The sequence below is a fragment of the Ahaetulla prasina genome, chromosome 1 (genome assembly GCF_028640845.1).
Source record: "Ahaetulla prasina isolate Xishuangbanna chromosome 1, ASM2864084v1, whole genome shotgun sequence".
Classification (NCBI taxonomy): Eukaryota; Metazoa; Chordata; class Lepidosauria; order Squamata; family Colubridae; genus Ahaetulla; species Ahaetulla prasina.
Genome location: NC_080539.1, coordinates 275207686 through 275228192, shown reverse-complemented (window position 1 = coordinate 275228192; position 20507 = coordinate 275207686). Strand labels below are relative to the sequence as shown.

Here is a 20507-nt window from a genome sequence, read left to right as displayed (position 1 = left end):
TTAGGTTGCATATATTGACATACAATATTTTTTTTATTTTGCTTTTTTTAATATATACATAAAATAAAATACATGTTCAGCAATACATCTGACATTGGCTTAATACAGCTATTGGTTGGCTTAATACAACTGTTGAAAATTAATTACAGCTGATGCAACACATTCAGTAGCCCCCTGCATTTTGATTAATTTCCTCTGCTTTCCCCATTAGAAAAGTAAAATAAGCTCATTAATGGAACTTTTTACTCCCTCCTACATAATTATAGATCAACAGATATCAAAGGAACCATTTTTAAAAATCTATCAAGTGTATTTTTGCAATTTAATTGAGGATTATGTATCTCTAGGCAGAGACCTCTCATGACTCCTGTGATCAGGGCTGTGTCAGCTGACGCTGAACTGTGAAATGATATTCTCAAATTGGCTTCTTGTACTATGTTGGGAGTTGGGCAGTGGTAGGTAGTTCAAAGGTCACTTCAGCACAGCAAGGAAAGATTGTGGATTGTGCCAGTATTTCCATTCAGACATTACCACTGTCATCCTTCAGCTAATCATCAATATCCTTAAGCATTTTTTTTTCAAGTTTGCATTTTACATTACAAAGAGTAAACAAACTCCTTTCATTTATATTTATAAGTGCTGAAGTGTTTTGCAATTTGTTCATCATCATACAAACATTACTGTTTCTTCTAACAAGCCACCTAGGCCATCTCAAAATAATAACTATTATCCTCAAAGCAAGAATTAAATGCTGTTCTTACCTCTGATCTACAAATACAAATTTGCCATCAATTGCATGTCGAGAAACATATTCTGTTGGTTTAACCCTGATTTCTCCATTTAATGGTTGAGGAACTACGTGAGGATGCAAACGTCCAATTGCAACAAGACAACTTAAGTTACAGCCTTCATTATCAGGCTCGTTGTCTTCATCTAGTCCCATTTTTGTTGGTGGCCAGCTTTTTAAATATCCTGTGCTGTGAATAGTACAAAAGCTTTTGCGATCTGCTACAAAACAAAAACAAAAAGGTTAAAAAAAATAAGCAAACAATTACATTCACAAATTGGAATCAAGAGAAACTGCATGTTGTAAACCAGTAACTAGAGACAGAAATGGGGTCTATAGGAAGAGAGCAATGGTAATACACTTCTAAAAATCTTGCTAAGAAAATTGCAGGAACTAGTTCAGGCAGTCACCAAAAGTCAACACTAACTCAAACGCATCAGAAAGATAGATACAAACAAAATAACATTTAATCAGCACTGCCTGACACTTGATTTGGTGGCCACAGACATGCTGTATTGTTCTGAAGCCAGGAATAAACCATGATAGTTGACAGATTGCCTAGGAAATCAATTGCTAAAATTGAATGGGGAGGACTTCTTGACTGTGCCCAGAACCACAGAGTGTCATATTCTGGTAATTTCTTATCAGGCATTCTCAACATACTGCCTTCACTTTGAAATGCATTCCCTACATGATTTGTGAGCTACCAACAGCAATATTTTTAGATGCCTGTTGAAAACCTACCTCTTCATCATTCTCTATAACAAAGATGTAGTAATGGGTTTTGTATTCCATATATTTTAAATTGAATCCTATTTTTATACATTTTCACTTGCTTTGCATTTGGTGTTTTAATTAACATTATTTTACTTAAAAAACAAACTACAAATTATATCTATTCTTGAATTCAATGTGAATTTATTTAAACTGAGATAATTTTAAGTTCTATTCATAAACCTAATGTTTTTGTAAATCGTACCAGCAAGGAAAACTTGTTATCCTGCCATTCAAATAAACATTACACAGTTAAATTCTGCTTTTAAATTTTTAGTAAGTTTGTATTTTACTCTTTAATAAATACCATTTGAAAGATATTTTCCTAGGATACTAAAGAAATTTTTTCCCCCAACAGCTTTTCTTCATTAAATATGCAGGCTTGCATAAATCATGACAAGAAGTTAATACCCATTTTCTATATAACACCAAATAATTTTGATTTTGCTGGATTCAGTGATCTGAAGAGTCGTTGTCCGAGACTATAAAAAATGGTTTTTTAATCCTACTTTGCATACAAAATGCTACTTAAATCTTCGTAATACCTTTTTAAAAAAAACAGGTGGAAGGAATATATAACACCAAATAATTTTGATTTTGCTGGATTCAGTGATCTGAAGAGTTGTTGTCCGAGACTGTAAAAAATAGCTTTTTATCCTACTTTGTATACAACTTTGCATCACCTAATGCTACTTAAATCTTTGTAATACCTTTCTTTTTAGAACAGGTGGAAGGAAAGTCTTTGTCTTCTACTTTCACTGAGGGTCTGTTGCATTTCATCCTACAAAAGAATGATCGTCTTGCTCCAGAACAGAGTCGTGATGGCCCAGGGGTAATATCTGTTTTGACTGGAAGTCCAGCTGCATGAAGAGAAAAAGCATTAATTCCAAATGGTTGAGTATGTCTGATCCAAGCTTTATTTTTCAAGTCTACAAACTTCTATTATGTTTAGTCTGAGTTAGGTGTTACATTTTAATGGGAAACAAAAAAAAAAATCCCAACAACCTATCGGTCCCTGTCCTAGCCCTACTGATCTTTAACATAGCACCAACAAATGCAGTGACTGGATAAAGAGGTTCGTTCTCCAATTTGCAGGGGAGATAATTGGAAAGACCAAGGAGAAAAGAAAAAAGGAGAACTGAAATTCAGGAATGGAATTCATTAGAGAGAAAATTAAAGTTATGTATGAATAAAGAGTACCAATATAAGTATCTAGGTTGTTAGCAAAATATTTCTGAAGGACTTCAAGATCGGACTTTTTCACTTTGATCATCAGTATCATGTGATTACCAAAAAGGTTAAACAGACTTTTTGGCTGCATGAGCAGCCCAGTTGAAAAATTCATCTGAACACTGGGCACAATTCTATGGGATATGCTTTCATATGAATGATAAATTGAAATGGCAATAAAATTATCAATATTATGGAAAAGTCATCTGCTGACTGAATGAAAATGAAAATTAGTGGATACACTAAAATTGAATGAGTCTATCTTTGAAACTTTCTTGAAATATCTGAATGGCTATCAATTTTAATACATTCAATTATAAGTAAAGCTAAAGTACTGTCATCTTGTAGGACCTATAAAATGCTCCTAGTCTGCAGCTGTGCTGCCCTATGAAACAATGTACTCAAATCCACCTGGTCAAACTTTTGAACTGTGTAAAAACTTGAAATCTCTTTCAGCAAGTCCTGAGATAGGATAAAGCGATCCACTTCCTGGTGCTTTTTTTGTTTGTTTGTTTTTTCCCTTTTTTTTAAAATCCTTGGGAATTTGTTACCTTTTCCCACTGTGTGGAATGTATTCTAGTTCTGTTCGATGTCTCTATTGTTTTTAATTGCTGTTTTTAAAATGGCACACTGACGAAACACGTGGTTGCTACGCCAAAAAAGGAAAAATCTTAACAGGAGTGATATGACAATGATCTAGAAGTAAGCTAGGTAATTTTCCCCTTGTTGGGATCTTGGCAGAAGTGGTTTATCCCTTCCTCAGGTGCATTTTGAGAGAAAATAGAGAGATGAATAAGAAAAAAAAGGAAAATGTCAAATCATATCCAGAGGTCAAATATATGGAGAAATCTACAACTCTAATTAGATCAAAACAGCAGTATAACCAAAGACCATGTCTCTCTTTCAGACTCTCTTCATATTGTACATACAATGTCCCATATAAAAGAAAACTATAGAAGCTATGAGAAAAATAAAGTTTAACATATTAATGATTATATATTTTTTATCCCACCTTTATTTTATGTAACTCATTAAAATTAACCAATTAATTATAATATTAATAACAGAAAACTTCAGAATTAGTATAGGACTATAGTTTACAAAGAGTTCTAAGATGAATTATAACTAATAGTATTCTACGTTCTCCTACACGTGGGACTTTAAGCTCGTCTGAAGGTTCTAGCTGGGCAGCACAGCTCTCAAACAGCATTGACTAAAAAATGGAACCTTCCTCTTATTTGAGATTGCTGGGTCTTTCATCAAGAGCGCAGTAGGTGGGACACACATGGAGCATGGAGAGAGGAAGGGGACATCCTCCTAGCCAGCCAGATCAGCCAAGTCAATCCTGGTGATCAATGGGGTGATAGATGTTTCAGCCAGATCAACCGCACATCCGATAACCAATATCAACTCTAAAATTATAGGTAGTATAATATAATATTGATATATTAAATGACCATCTACAGTCCTTTGTAATTAGAAAAAAAATCTCTGGTTTTTTTTTTTTTTTTTAAAAATAGCTCTTTACTGTTATAAAGCATTTTATTCTGGGCTATTCCAAAAGAAAATAAAAATGAAATAAAAGTTGGATAAACTCCCCAAGTACTCACTTTTTGCATCTATGAGCCTTTCCCGTGGGGCAGTATCTGAAGAAGAGAGTTGTTCCTTAACTTTGGCAATATCTTTAGGATGCAGATAATCAAACAGGCTTTGGCCAATCAGATCATTCTATCAATAGAAAATACATACAACTAGTAAAGTCATTATAATCGGCTATGGTGCTTTCAGCAAAGAAAAGCACTGATTTCACTAAGTTTATTGATATTCAAAGTAGTGGGAAAATAAAATAGATTGCTTAATATATTTTGTACCAAGAATAGGCTGATTTATTTACCTGATTTTTATTCTTTCAAATTTGAAGGCCATAGTGATGAAAACAAAATATATCAAGAAGAAAAGACCAAAAACAACAGCAACCAAAAAAACCACCCCAAAGCCAACCAACTAATAACTAACCAAAGGGAATCATCTGGCAGAACAACCCAGTCTTAAGTTTGCTAAAAGTCTTTTTAACCATAAAATGGAGACAATCTTTAAGCATTCATTTGATTATATACATCATTAAATTTAGAGTGATATTCCAGATGTTGCTAAACTATAACTTACAACATTTCTCCCAATATAGAGATAGATATAGTGGGACATATAGATAGATAAATAGACAGACAGACAGACAGATAATAGATATAGAAACAGTCCATCTCACTCATAGTGACTAGTTCAACAATATTTTCCATTTCCAATTTTTTCAAATATTTTATTTCTGCATCATCTTCTATTTCTTTTTCTTCAAAATCATACAATAGGCAAACAATAATAATAATACCTGACTATAATTGAGGATTTTAAAGACCGATTCTGAAACAAAGAGTATCTTCCCTCTGTCACAACCCACAACGAAGAGAAAGCCATCTGCTGCCTAATGGTATACAAAAAAATAATTGTTATGTCTTATTTACATATTTTTGAAATTAATTATAACTTTGTGCAACTGAATTACACTGTTTTCTCTGAAGATAACAAGACTAACACATAATAAAATGCTAAAGTAGATCTGCGTACTTTTTTTATACTGTCTCGGTAGTGCTAAAAACAAAAAAAGCAGTATCACATGTCATAGCTAAATATCTACTTAAAAATATATAATCCAGTGTCTTTAAACTATATTGATTTAAAAATGAAAGAGCAAAAATAGTTTTTCTGACTTTTTTAAGGTTCCCATGGGGAAATGTTTTTGTTATTGTCTTTATAAGAGGAAGATTAGGCAATTCATTCTTTCCCCTCTTTCTGTTGTAAATCTTTGCAGGTTATTAAAAGCTGCCAGGAGTAGTTCCAATGTGTGTTTGGAAAGGCCACAGAAACACAGAAGGCAAAATGCCTGATTTTAATTGCTGACATGATCTGCAATCATACAGGGGAAAAGTATGTTTTAGAAATAGGTCACTTTAATTCACCTTACTTTTGTGAACTTTCATTCTGCATGTTTTGGAAGACATTTATTTATTTATTTGTTTGTTTGTTTGTTTGTTTGTTCATTTGTCAACAAATACAAGAAAACAAGTAACAGAGTAGACACAGACATGGACACATGAAAAAATTTTGGCATTAAAAAAAAAGGATATAAATAGGCAAAACATAGCCATAAACACATAGGATAATTACATATAATTGGGAACAGTAGGACAGGGATGGTAGGCACTCTGGTGCACTTATGCATGCCCCCTTAGGGACCTCTTAAGAAACATGAAAGGTCCACGGTAGACAGTTTACGGTAAAAGATATGGAGATTAGAGAGACTAACAACAGGATCAGGTAGAGTGTTCCAGACGTTTACTAGTCTATTGCAAAAGTCATATTTCCTACAATTAAGATTAGAGCAAATTACATTGAGTTTAAATCTATTGATGGCCCTTGTATTATTATGGTTGAAATTAAAGTATTCATTCACAGGTAGAACATTTTGGTAAATAATCTTATGAACTAAGCATAGGTTGAAACGTAAATGACGTACTTCAAGGCTATCCAAACCTACAATTTCAAGCCTGGTGGTATACGAAATTTTATTTCGAGCAGAAGATTTGAGTATTCTTCTAGTAAAATATCTCTGGACCCTCTTTAATGTAATGATGACTGAAATACAGTGAGGGTTCCAGGCAGGTGAACAGTAATCAAGTATAGGCCTGACAAAGGTTTTATATGCCATATTATATACCATAGAACAAAAGCAAAACAATGCAACTGTGGCTTCAAATAAAGTCTGTAATCTTTGGACCCGCTGAGGGATTTACTGAACTTTTGCCAACCTAGCCCTTTCCATATTTGTTCAATTTTAATACAATGCCAGTCAGCAAAGTCACTGAGCCGACTGGCTAAAGAATATGATCTTTCAACAGATCATCTCAAGGATATCTCATTAGGAAGATCCGACCAAGCTTCCATTACAGAGTGAAAGGTGCTCACCTTAAAAAGAAAAGACAGCAATACTGGTCATATGAAAACAAAAATCCAGGTAATTCTCAATTTATGATTGTAAATTAATCCTGGAATTAGGGTTGCAAGTTATGCTGACTGTTAAGGGAATCACCATGATGGCAGCCTGATTTCATGATCTTTTTTGCTGCAGTTGTTGAATGAATCACCACAGTCGTTATGCAAACCTATTGTCCGCAATAGCTGGTGTTTTGCTGGAAATTGGAGGTAAATGCCGGTTTCCAGTAAAAAACATTGTAAAGCATGGTCCCAAGATGCTGCAAACATCTATAAACGCAGGCTAACTGCCAAGTGACCAAAATATGATCATATGTCTGTGGGGTGGGAGCATGGCCATCAGAACTTCGAATTCAGTTTGTTAGTAGCGCTGGAGAAATCCATCGTAACTTTGTAACAGTTGCTAAATGACTGGTCATAAGTAAAGGACTATCTATAAAATGCAATCAATGTATTATTAGTGTTAGGCCAATTCAAAGATCCAAAATGATCTCTGTGTGTTTGGCTGCCTTAACCTTTGAGGATGGATGCTGTGCACCTCTGTTTACAATGTTAAAAAACAACAACTGTATTAACACTGACATGCTAAAACAAGAGCATTGTAGATTTTACAGTAATGTGGGACTTTAAATTAGTAGCCAATAAAGTAACTGGGAAATAGAACATTGATGTACACTTTGAAAAAGGCTTCATAGAGGTGTTTTGGAACTAGGGCAAGTGCAACATCTATTCTACTACTCATCAAAGTAGTTAACACTGCTTGCTAAAGAGGAGAGGTGCTGTATTACCAAACATTCTAAAGGACTCGTTTCAAATAATTTGAAGATGTATACAGCACAGCAGGATTAAAAAGTATCAAATAATTCAGAATTGTTAAATTTAACTGACACAACACTTCAAATAGAATTGCTTTGCTCACCCCACATCCTTCGAAAACCAATTCTAAATAATTTGCCCTGACAAGATAACCAATAAAAAGGAAACCAAAGTTTGGAAATAACAAAGGACCGGCCCATGGGGCCTCTGCTGGCTAAAACAGGCCATGTGTGGCCCCTGCACGGCCTGTTTTCGGCCTTCCCGGCCTCCTGCAGCACTCTGCCGGCCAAAAACATGCTGCACTGAGGCCTCCCAAGGCCCTGGCATGGTCCGTTTTTGGCTGATGGAGACTGGGGTGGCCAAAAAATGGCCTGTTTTTGGCCAGCAGAATGTGTAAGCGGGGAGGGAGGGTCCCCCGCGCCCCTTTCTGGCTAGTAAAGTGCTGCAGGAAGCGATTCAGGCCAAAAGGGGCATTCATCCCGTCTCCCTTCCCGCCAGCCCGTGGAGGTGAACTACAGTTAGAACAATTAATAAGTGGAACAACTTGCCTGCAGAAGTTGTGAATGCTCCAATACTGGAAATTTTTAAGAAAATGTTGGATAGCCATTATTATTATTATTATTATTATTATTATTATTATTATTATTATTATTATTATTATTATTATTATTATTATTATTATTATTATTATTATTATTATTATTATTATTACAATGCTGATCTGGCCCTCAAAGAACTCCAGTTTGACACCCCTGGCTTACAGCATCCACCTGTTACTTTAAAGGAAACTGCAGTTAATGTGTCTGGTAAAAGAAAACCTTCTCTTTCATCACCCTCTTTCATGTAGCTGAAGTTTATACATACCCTAAGAATTAGATGCTTTAATTCATCATCTGAGAGAAAAGTAGGTTTGTAGTTTGCCTCAGTGTATGGATTTGTAGCACCTTAAGGCAAAGGGAAAGTATTTTAAGTAAACAATCTATAGTATTATAGACATGTGTTAAACTCCTATGTATGCAGCTATTTTCAGTATCTTAATTATTTTTGGTATCATCTGCTTGAAATTCTAAAATAAATTTGATGTTTTTTCGGAATCACCAAGCTATATTTTAATATGTTTAGTTTGAAATCAGCGTATACAATAATACCATGATCAACTCTCATATTTATTTTGGACCTTTCAGCAATAGGAGACTATTACTAGCTAATCTGAAACTAAGAAAAACAGCAGTTAAGAATATTTTCTCAGTCACACTCTTGCTATCTTCAGGCATACCACCATTCTCCCAGTAGATTTTTACAAGAGGGAATACTAATGCTGATCCTCCTTACTGTAGTCTTATAAGTGTTCCTGAAATACTATCCAAAGTATTTCCAAAGTGTTTTGATTACACAAAAGCACTCACAAATTTCTCAGTGCCTGAAACCCATACATGGAACCATTCTATTTAAACATTTATTTCAAACATACTTACCTCGTAAAGTCTTCATGTGCTGAACCGCCATTCTCAGAACAGTAAGTTTATCTAGTTTTCTGGACATAGCGTTGCATGTTGGCACTAAAGAAGCCAATTCATCAATAAAGCTGTTCATCTTATCACGTCGCCGTTTTTCAATCTGACTGTGAGCCTCTCTAACCAATCATGAAATAAAAATCATGACATTTTCAGTACCCAGTGTTATAGTTCAATTCTTATCTACAGCATTTGTAGGACATGATTATAAACATTTGCAGTTTTTTGCAAATGCATAAACATTTAATTCACCTGGAGTTAAGCAGCTAATACAAATAAATAAATAAATAAATAAATAAATAAATAAATAAATAAATAAAGAAAGAAAGAAAGAAAGAAAGAAAGAAAGAGGCTCGAAAGTTTCATCAAGTCTGAAACAAATTACACAGTGAAAAATAAGCCTTGGATAACAGCATTCTCAACTAATCAGGAACAGATCTTTCATACTGCAAGAGGAACATTAATGGTAAATTGTGACCACCATTATTTGTATAAATCACATTTTAAACTATGACTTATTTTCCATGGTTAATTTAATTCTTTTTTTTCAGATTATAAAAATTCTTTTAAAACTGCTATCTAACGACTGAACACAATTCAGCGGGCTAGTTGCAAAATAGATTGCCAATGCAAGCTAATTTAAGAGCTGATGACTGGAGACTGTTGTGCCCAATAAGTAAATGCAAATAAGAGCATTTTGTTTTCAAATAGATTAATATAGTCTCATATTGTCTAAAAATATAAATTAGTGCTGATGAACGTAAAAACTTTGTAATAATAAAAAAAAACAAGCATGAAACTCCATTTAGGAATACATCGAAAAGATCTGCATTTATCACAACCGATAATTATAAAAATTGTTATTACTTTACCTTGCATTTTTTATTCTGCCCTGTTGGTCTGTATATTCCAATCTAGTGGAAAGCGAAGTGACAGAAATTAGATTTGATAGCAGCTCTCTATTTATAATGCAGCAGGAGAAAGAAGGCATTGAAGAAAGTGACACCCAAAGCCTCACTGACTACATGGCACTAGATGCAAGGTCACTGACGTTATTTCAGTTTCAGATGGATCGCCAACATTGCCATTTCTTTCTCATTGAGTATTTATTTATTTATTTTTTATTTATTATTTAGATTTTTATACCGCCCTTCTCCCGAAGGACTCAGGGCGGTTCACAGCCAAATAAAATAAACAATAATATTACAATATAAATACTATTAAAATACAATTAAAAGACTTATTCAATTGGCCTAGATTAAAAATTTAGAAGAAATAATAAAAACCCATTAAAACCAACAAATTTAAAAACTAATCCAGTCCTACGCAGATGAATAAGTGTGTTTTAAGCTCGCGACGGAAGGTTCGGAGGTCCGGAAGTTGACGAAGTCCTGGGGAGTTCGTTCCAGAGGGCGGAGCCCCACAGAGAAGGCCCTTCCCCTGGGTGTCGCCAGACGACACTGTCTCGCTGACGGCACCCTGAGGAGTCCCTCTCTGTGAGAGCACACGGGTCGGTGAGAGGTATTCGGTAGCAGTAGGCGGTCCCGTAAGTAGCCCGGCCCTATGCCATGGAGCGCTTTGAAGATGGTCACCAAAACCTTGAAGCGCACCCGGAAGGCCATAGGTAGCCAGTGCAGTCTGTGCAGGATAGGTGTCACACTGGAGCCACGAGGGGCTCCCTCTATCACCTGCGCAGCCGCATTCTGGACTAACTGAAGCCTCCGGATGCCCCTCAAGGGGAGCCCCATGTAGAGAGCATTGCAGTAATCCAGACGAGACGTCACGAGGGCGTTCTATTAGGATCTGACACTCCAGTAATATTAATCCATTTCTGGGCGTTTGAACATTCCTAGATTCCCAGAGATTGTAACTACAGTCCACATAGAGTAAAACCATCCTTTTATCTCCTACTTCAGAATAATTATAAAGTTATACTTTTGGAAAAGTTTTTTTTAAAAGGTTTTTCAAAAATCCAATCAATTTGTCAATGGTGAACAAATAAATACCTTCCATGTTGATCATCCTTATCTGTATCCATGCCTTCGCTATAAAATCAAAACAAAAGAAAAGTGAACAAGACACTAAATGAAGTAAAAATTGTAACTTTTTATACCATCTTGGTAAAACACAAACATTCATGTCATTGGAATCAAATGTTATGATACAGTCAATATATAAATTGTACTGTGAAATAAACAGTTGAGATGCCACATACAGCCTTTTCTTCCCAAAATAGCTAAACCTGCCCATACCGTTTAATACTCTGATACATTATTTTTATTAATTAAAAGAAGGGGAAACCATGTTTAGCAGAAGAGATCAATGAAGATCAAATAAATATTAACACTGATGGTTGCCACAAAAAAACAGCAGGGTTATCTCTAGTGTTGGCTCCATCTGGGTATCTTTTGTTTTGCAGCAATGCAATGCAATACTTGCTTCTGTTGCCATCAACAATCAGTGCTGGATTGGTATGTATGAATCAAAACAAGGGGGTTTAAATTTCTCCTCAAAAAATAACAATCAGCATGCACTCCATTACTATTTGAAGCAGCAGATGCATTTAGCAAAACAGAATTAATGCATACACCATAGTACTCATTCAGTTAAGAATGAGTACTGTACGTACTATATGTGTAGTGTAGTACTTTCTGCCCTCTAATTTGTAAAACTGTGTTTCAACATTTAAGTTTTCCACTGATAGTTCATCTTTAAGAAAAAAAAATCAAAAGTAACCATGCTGGTCCAAATGATAAAACAGGGACAGTCCAAAACTCAGTAAGCCTTTATATCAAAGGCATGGCTAAAAATGAGAAAGCACAGAAAGAAAATGAGAAAGATTTGGGTAGGTTTTCATCTCTCTACTCCTCCCTACTCCCTCAGTAAGAAGAAATGAAGACTGGACATTTTTCCTCATATCTGCAACTTTGGCATGCCTAGTGTGATTTTATATTATTACCAGAGTATGAAATCCATGTGGGGCACATATTGTATATTGCTAGAAGAAAACAATTTTCATAATTCTTGTAAGTTTAGCTATTAAATTTTCTATTTCCAAGGGAAATATACAATATGATTTTTTGTTGGTTTGAATAATAGGTTTTATAGACATTTATCTTCCTCTCTTGTCAATATATACTGGGATGTTAAGCAGCACAAATAAAAACTGCGGGTAAAGGTTTAGTCATATAACCCTATGTATTAAACTGCCAGTAATCATTTATATATTTTTTCAGGATCCAATAGGATCCAATGGGTCGGTCACCAAGACTAGAGATTTAGTCTTCCAAGCTTTTGGACACGTGCTGGAACCCATCCTCAGGGAACTTCTCTCACACCAGAAATATAGGCTATTCTATGTGTAGTAGTTATGTAGTGCCTGGCTGTATGTGGCTTTTTATTAATCGATTGGGGTGTTGATTTATATTTTATCATTTATTATAATAGCCATTTTAATATATTACTGAAATATAAAAAATGTTTTGAAATGCTGAATTGTTTATTCTTTTCAATTAATCACTGCTCACCAAGCCCCAAGATTCCAACAACATAAAAATGGTTTTTATAAACCTGTTTCTTTGAAATACCTTCTTTATTAAATTATATTCCCTCTACAACACAGGTGTCAAACTCACAGCGTCACGTTGCCATCACGTGACATTTTTCCCCTTTGCGGAGTTAAGGTGGGCATGGCCAACGCGGACTGCCAGTTTGACCACCCCTGCTCTACCACACTTCAAAGTATGATTTGGTGGGTGGAAACTTTTCCTATTTGTTGCTTATGATCCCAAGTATTTGCTTTTTAAAAGAACTGAATCAGGATTATATAATTTAGTGCTCCTGAATCTATTTCACATTGTTCTTATTTGAGGCACTTTTAAATAGTTAATTCTATAACAAGATACCCCCATCATCACCCAATTTTTATACTTACTCAAAAGAAAACCCATCGAGCCTGAAAAGAGATAAATCGTACATTGTATTATTAATAAAAATGTCTATCTGCATACTATCCATTTATTTTAATTTCCACTGTTAGCTGAGAAATTGCACCCTGAAGACATTTATTAAGAAATCCTATCTGGATTCATACATACACACACACACACACACACACACACAAACACACACGAATGACTGCAATGCCTCTTATAATCATTGCATTATGAAAATACTTTATTTTTGGTACATTTGTTCAAACTGTGAAAATAATACAACTGCAATAGTGACAACACTTTGAATTTTACTTTTAACAACCTTCAACATATAAGTTTGATATAGCGGTTGAGGCATCAAGCTAGAAACCCGAAGAGTTTTAATCCCACTTTAGGCATGAAGTCAGCTTGATGACCTTGGGTTAATCACTTTCTCTCATCCCTAGGAATGAGGCAGTGCCAAGCCACTTCTTGCCCAAAGAACTGCAGGGACCTATCCAGACAGTCTCCAAGAATCAGACATGGCTAAGTGTTTTTTATAGATAGATAGATAGACAGACAGACAGACAGATAGGTATTTATTACGCAAGCACTTTATACTGCTTGAAGAAGACCTAACTCTTTTTGCTGAAAGTAAGGTGCAAATCCCAAAACAGAAGTGCAGTACCAAGCCAAAGCACAGCTGAAGTGTTATATGGGTTGGAAATACTTACTGGTAATCAGTAGAACTTCCTTTTCTTTTCCTGTTACAATCCATTCCTGAAGAGTTAAGAGAACTAGAGATCAAATCAGTGGGACCAGGTGACATAAAATCACTGATCGTAGAGGAAATGTCCATCCTTTGGTCAGCCATTGGATTGCCTGGAATTATTAAGAGGGAAAACTCTGAAGGATTACATTAAAAAGTCAATTGTTTGAATAGTTACATAGACTTGTATTCTAATGCTTAGTTGATTTATTATTTCATCCCTTAGTATTCCTGTGCATCAAACAGGAAAGTAACCTGCTAGAACAAAGCTTCCCAAACCTGGGTAAATTACCCCAAATGGGGTAAAAATGTTTTTTCTTTAGGCAATGACACGCAAAACCATTACCCAATCACAACAGGGACATTTAAATAGATTTGAAGTGTTTTACCTTCATTGGGTAGAAAGGACTTTCTGATAAGCAGTTTGGGGTTAACAAAGGAAAAAATGGAGAAGCTCTGTGCTAGAAGGAACAGTTTTTCTTAAAAGTCCCATGCTATATCATGGTCTCCTATATGCTTTTGGGGAGCTTATAAACAAAAGACTAATTATGGCCCAAAGGTTCTAACTATGGACATTTGGTTATATCTGCTAATGATAGATCTCTTTTTAACATTGTAATGCCAACAGATAGTTGGCTGACCCAGGGACCATTCATAGCTTGTAAATGAATTTAGGAAGCACACATATCATTTGAGTCAAAATCAAATTCTCATGTTCTTGAGGCAAATGCTGAATACTGATGTACGTTGTAAAAAAAAAAAGGTGAATCTGTTAAGAGCAGTGTCTTTCTATGCAATATTTTAGCTGTCACAAGAGTCTTTGTTAATATTATTCCTATCATAATACAGTATTATGCAATCCAAGATGGTGTCAAGACTAAAGGTGCCCGACTAGAAACTAGGTGATTGTGTGTTCTAATCCTGATTTAGTCATGGAAGCCAGCTGGATGACATTGAACCAGTCTCTTTCTCTAACTCTAGGAAGAATCCTATAAAAGGAAGATTTATGAAAAATGTTGCCAACAAAAAGGGTGTGGATTTGCCTATGGAGGTCCAAGAGTCAAATCTGACTGAAATATAAATATAAATAAATAATTAGGTAAACAAAAGTATCAGTTGATAAACTGAAGCTACGGTAACAGGATTATGATATGAAACACTTCAGGATTTTAGCTCCTTATGAATTTATCACACTTGAAGTAGCATAACATGCTCGTATTCCTAAGAAGTGTGCCTAAAGCTCTTGGAATGCACTGAGTAATTATTTGATGTCTCTAATTAAGAAATAAAAGAAGACAAAACAACAACACACAATTTGTAAGAGAAAGCAACACAGGGGGAAAAAATAAAAATAACTTTTAAAGTTCTAAATAAAAGTGGGGCAATACAATTAATTTTAATTAGCTTCAGTTAACATCTGAAAAGGGGACATTTGGGATTCTCTTTTTTGTGAAAGAAAATATGATTAAATAGCAGTGGTTAAGTTTGTGGCTTTGCTTACCTGTAAACTTGATCTCTTTAATCCTAGAATCACTTTGCAAAGATGTGCTGTTCTACCGTTGCCGACGGCAAAGCAACCCAGTTACCTTAACTGTCCTTTCATTTCCTCCAGTCTTGCTTGTCAACACTTTCAAGGTGCCTCTGTGCTAAGAAAACAAATATCAAGCTGTCAATTTACCACCGCCAATCACTGGATATAGTCTTTGACCTTTAAACAAACAAACAAACAAACTAGAATTTCTCTCCATAAATTAATGCAATCCATATGGTCAAAAGTACAAGAAGACCTTCGGTGCAGTTAAAAGAAGCCTTAGTTAAGATTCTCATTGTATGTGAATTTCACAGATCCATGTTAAATTAGAGTTGCTTACATATTGGTTGCTTTTGCTGACTTGAAACTATGCCAATAAAATCTATTAACTCACTACTAATAGTGGGCACTATTTATATTCATATTTATAAAACCTGTTCATGAAGGAGATTTTGTTTTGCGTTACAGAGGAGAGTTTGAGCACAGGAGAACCTTTACCAGATTTACGTTGGTAACTCATATTGGAGTTACATGGCATAACTCACTGCATGAAGTTAGGGGTCTAATATACAGAGGTCTTCCATTAATACACAGAGCTTTTTTTCTCTATTGCTTCCCACACTTAATCTGCACCAAGGAAAAAACTTGGTTCTTCTGGGAAGATTGCAAAAGGAATCTCCTTCTTCCTGACAATCAACAAAAGAAAATAATCCAAGATAACCAAGTGTTTTGCAAAGTAGATGCATATATTCAAACCATCAGATATATGCTTAGACCAGGGGTGTCAGACTTAAGGCCTATGGACCGAATCCTGGCTTAGATCTGACCTGCGAAGCCACCCTGGAAACAGCAAAGGACCGGCCCGCAGTGCTTCTGCCAGTGAAATCAGAGCTCCCGAGCTCCATTTTTGGCTGCAATGGCCTCCTGCAACCCTCTGCCAATGAAAATGGAGCTTGGTGTTTACTAGCAGAATGCTTGGGCCACCACAGGTGCTGACTTCGAGCTGGCCATGCCCCCCCTGGCCACGCCCCTGCCTCCCCGAGGTCAAACACAATCCTGATGCAGCCCACAATCAAATCAAGTTTGACATCTCTGGCTTAGTCTCCTACTGAGAAGCAACAGATCTATGACTTCTTCCTAAAGGATGCCTTCAAGCACTTCTTTCTTCTGATATTCTAGTATGTTTAATGTATTTGATATGCACAGTGTATCTTGATGCCACGTAATCGATCAATATATTTGATATACATACAAGCTATATGAAATGCTATCTGCAATTCATTTTAATGCAGAACAAAATTGCACAGTGTCAAATGAACTTATTTTTGCTGTTATCTTAGATCTGTACAAACATGGGATATTTATATACTTGTATATTTAATGGATTTATAAGGCCAGCCAAATGAAACAATGTGACTTCAAGTAATAAAAAACAATAAAAATAAACAATAAACAGAAGACATAGTAAACTCTTTGCTAGAAAATCCCTGTTTTTCCTCCTCCAGTTTTGTTGAGAATGGTTTTAAAAAGATAAAGGCAGGATTACTAAAATTTCCAAATTAAATGTTTCCCATTACTACCTGGGAGGTCTTCTAAATGCCATAAACACTTACATGAATTATTTTTAGAGGTAACCTTGGGCACCAGTTTTAAAGAGATTAGCATTTCGTGCCTTGCATAATGCATATTTTAGAGGCATACACCCTGGCAGCTCAATAACTTCATATGAATATTGCAAACAAAGCTGCAATGCTAACTAACTGCATTCCATAATTACATACTGATACAAAATCTAAGGAATATTCCATTAAAATATGATCTAGCCTTGCTGCCAACATTATTTTCCACTACTTATACTACATTTAAACACTGATTAATTCTAACCTTTCGTTAGATTTTATCATATTGGATTGTAAAATAAGTATGATTGCTGCCAAGGAATACAAATTGAGCCTGTAAGCCTGACATTCTTACTTAAGCTTTACCACTTGTTTATTTGATACACCACTAAAGTAATTTATAGATATTGAATTGGATCCAAATCTTTTGTTCCAAGAAAAAAAAGGGGCTCCAATCTGCTTAACTAAAGCTAACCCAGAAGAACTTTTAATCAATTATTTTCAAATACTGAACAGAAAAAGAACTTTATTCCTATTTCCTTTTCCACTGTAGGACCCTAAAACATATTTATTTTTTATTTATTTTGTCAAATACATATTAAACAACATATATAAGTATAAGCATGAATTGAATACAAAAAATGAATACAATTAAAGGGAACATTAGGACAGGGACGGTAGGCAAGCTGGTGCTCTTAAGCACGCCTTATTGATATTGTCCTATCAAGTTGCTCAGTACAGGTAGCCATGAATTAATGAACCCTCATTCAGTACCAGTTCAAAATTATGACAGCACTAAATGAATGGTAGTTATGCGCAGTCTCCAAAGTTATAGCAAGTGCAGTTATTCCCATGGTCGTGATCAAAAGTCATGCTCTTGGCAATCTGCCCACACATAAGACCACATAAGAGGTACACATAAGAGGTACTTCGATTCTCCCCACCTGCTTAACTCTATTTTTTATTTTTTATTTATTTATTTATTTACTTACGTCAAGCATGTATTAAATAATCCATATACATGATTATGAATACAGGAAATGGATATGAATAAATGGGGACAGTAGGACAGGGATGGTAGGCATGCTGGTGCGCTTATGCACGCCCCTTAGACCTCTTAGGAATGGGGTAAGGTCGACAGTAGACAGTCTAAGGTTAAAGTTTTGGGGTTTTAGGAAGAAACCAGAGTCAGGTAGTGCATTCCAGGCATTGACCACTCTGTTGCTGAAGTCATATTTTCTGCAATCATGTTTGGAGTGGTTTCCTTTAAGTTTGTGTCTATTGTGTGCTCATGTATTGTTGTGACTGAAGCTGAATAGTCATTGACAGGTAGGACATTGTAGCAGATAATTTTATGTACTCTCCCTCCCATCTCTGCCCTTTTGGCTGCCCTGCATTCTGCCATCTTTGCTGGTCCAGTTACCCTGCACGACATTGGCCCTGCTGCTTCAAGCCTAGCAAGAAGGCCCCCATGCAATCAGGATAAGGCCTCATGGGAAGAAGGTTAGCAGTGGGAGGAAGAAGCAAAGGACAGCTAGGGGTTTCAGGATTGGCAGAATCACTGGTGTGTAGAGGGGCAGGGAGTGGAGCACACCGCCAGCCGTGTGGCAGAGCAAACAGAGTGCAAGGCAGTCAAAGGGACAGAGATGGGGAGGAGATAGGCAGGTTGAAGAGTTGAAGAAGGCAGTTGCTACTGAGGCTTAAGGCTGGGAGGGAATCAAGCCAGAAATGGCTTGGATTGGGATGGGTCCTTGCCTAATGGTGGAATGGGATTCAGTTAATGAGATCAACCAGGACTGCTGGGGTTGCAGTCACTAAGCAAAGTGATCATTTGATGTCATATTTTACAACCACATTACATAGCAAAAGAAAATCTGGTCCCAATTATGGATATTTAAGAAGGAACTCTATTTGAGAGTATAGGTAATTCTTCTTTAACATCAGTAACTGGGACCAGAATTTCTTTTGCTAAGTAATGTGGTCATAAAAATGACATCAAGTGTTCATATTGCTTAGTGACTGCAATTCCAGCTGACTTGGTTGGTGTCTCATTATTAAGGAATGAAGTTAAAGAAGACAGCATCAATGAAAATTACTCTCCTTCATCCCCACTGTGTAAGAAATGTCCGGCCTGCAGAGCTTATTCAACTATGGTTCACATTTATCATTATTCAGCAGATTTAAATCAAACATCAACTCACATTATCTCATTTTCCCTTTTAAAATCCCCTACAAACCTCAAGTATATAATCATGGATCTTAGCTACAGTTCCAAGATTTCATGTAAATTCTTCCACAGCACATTCTCACAGTTCCAAGGTTCCTTCTTTCCACCATTGTGCTAAAGCGATCCATGACATACATTGAGTGCATTGAGCTTTGGCCAAGGCCAAACCATAAATGATCAGAGATTTGAATCTTCTTTTCCTACAACTCCCAGAATTCCTAGTCATCATTGCAGGGAAAATCTATACCAACATTTAACTATTTTATTGTCACTCGAAGTGGAAAAGCTATATATTTTTCAAAATCCGGTTTCAGGTAACCTTAAAAAGTATTATTTCCATGATTTGTAACTTGATAAAGTGTTTATAATCTCTGCTGTGATTTATTTTAAATGTGGAGGCAACAGCTGTCCGTTTTATTGTACTGTAATTAGATGAGATACTGTGAATAGATTTATACCACTTGTTTATTGAAACACTATAAAAAAACATTTGCCTGCTGTAACAGACTGCAAAAACACCCTTAACTTTCTTCATGTTGTGACCAAAGCTTGTTGCCAAGATACTTCCAAGGACAATCTCACACGAGAACACTGCCATTCTCTCTTCAGTGCTTCCTCTGAAATGTTACCTTTTTTGAGAGAAAAATAGATAAATAAAGGGCCAAGGCATAGATATGCTGTCTTCCTCCTTATTCCTTCCCCACATAGAAGGCAGCCAGTGGTTTGATTTGGAGCATCTCTTTGGAGATGGCCTCTTTTCACAGAATCAGCTTAATCATGCAGCAAATCAGATCATAAGCGCCACAAGCATCAAAACTGGAGCCAGCCAAGGTTCAATTCAAGATGGACAGCTATATAAGCATTTTAAATAAATAAAATAAACATCCTACTGAGCAAATCAAGGTCAGAACCACAACCATAAAAAGCCTGCCAAGACCCCTTCTAATTAGTAGGATTTGAACAGGCGATGTATATATAGACCTCTCTTTCTGGCTACGAGAACATTCATTGTCAGCATCCAACAAGACCAAATTCTCAAGCCCCATGAACCCTGAAAACAATTATATGTTAAATACTGTACCAGCAATGTCTGCAGGACAACGTTTCAGACAAGGAATTCAGTAGCAATGAAATATATGCAGAGTTTCACTGTACTCACTGACATGAAGATGAAAAGTTGTGAAGTGTGAAATGTAAAATTTGTTACTACCAGTTCTGTGGGCATGGCGGAGAGGGGGGGGATTAATGTGACTGGGTGGGTATGGCCATTTTTTTTTTA

The 20507-nt window shown here is 35.9% G+C and overlaps 1 protein-coding gene across 2 annotated transcripts in view; it reads right to left on the bottom strand.

Moving 5' to 3' along the window:
- Positions 1–20507, bottom strand: part of BMAL1 (basic helix-loop-helix ARNT like 1) — a 58740-nt gene that overhangs the window by 21449 nt on the left and 16784 nt on the right. The window contains exons 2-12 of one of the 2 annotated variants that reach the window (XM_058160300.1): positions 15353–15497; positions 13817–13964; positions 13103–13123; positions 11175–11213; positions 10041–10082; positions 9130–9287; positions 8519–8598; positions 5178–5270; positions 4402–4519; positions 2272–2421; positions 762–1008 (exon numbers count right to left, since the gene is read on the bottom strand). In XM_058160300.1, the coding sequence (XP_058016283.1) occupies positions 762–1008; positions 2272–2421; positions 4402–4519; positions 5178–5270; positions 8519–8598; positions 9130–9287; positions 10041–10082; positions 11175–11213; positions 13103–13123; positions 13817–13956 (1088 nt within the window). In that variant the 5' untranslated portion in view covers positions 13957–13964; positions 15353–15497. The remainder of the gene's footprint in view (positions 1–761; positions 1009–2271; positions 2422–4401; positions 4520–5177; positions 5271–8518; positions 8599–9129; positions 9288–10040; positions 10083–11174; positions 11214–13102; positions 13124–13816; positions 13965–15352; positions 15498–20507) is intronic. The other variant, XM_058160309.1, reaches the window with a different exon arrangement.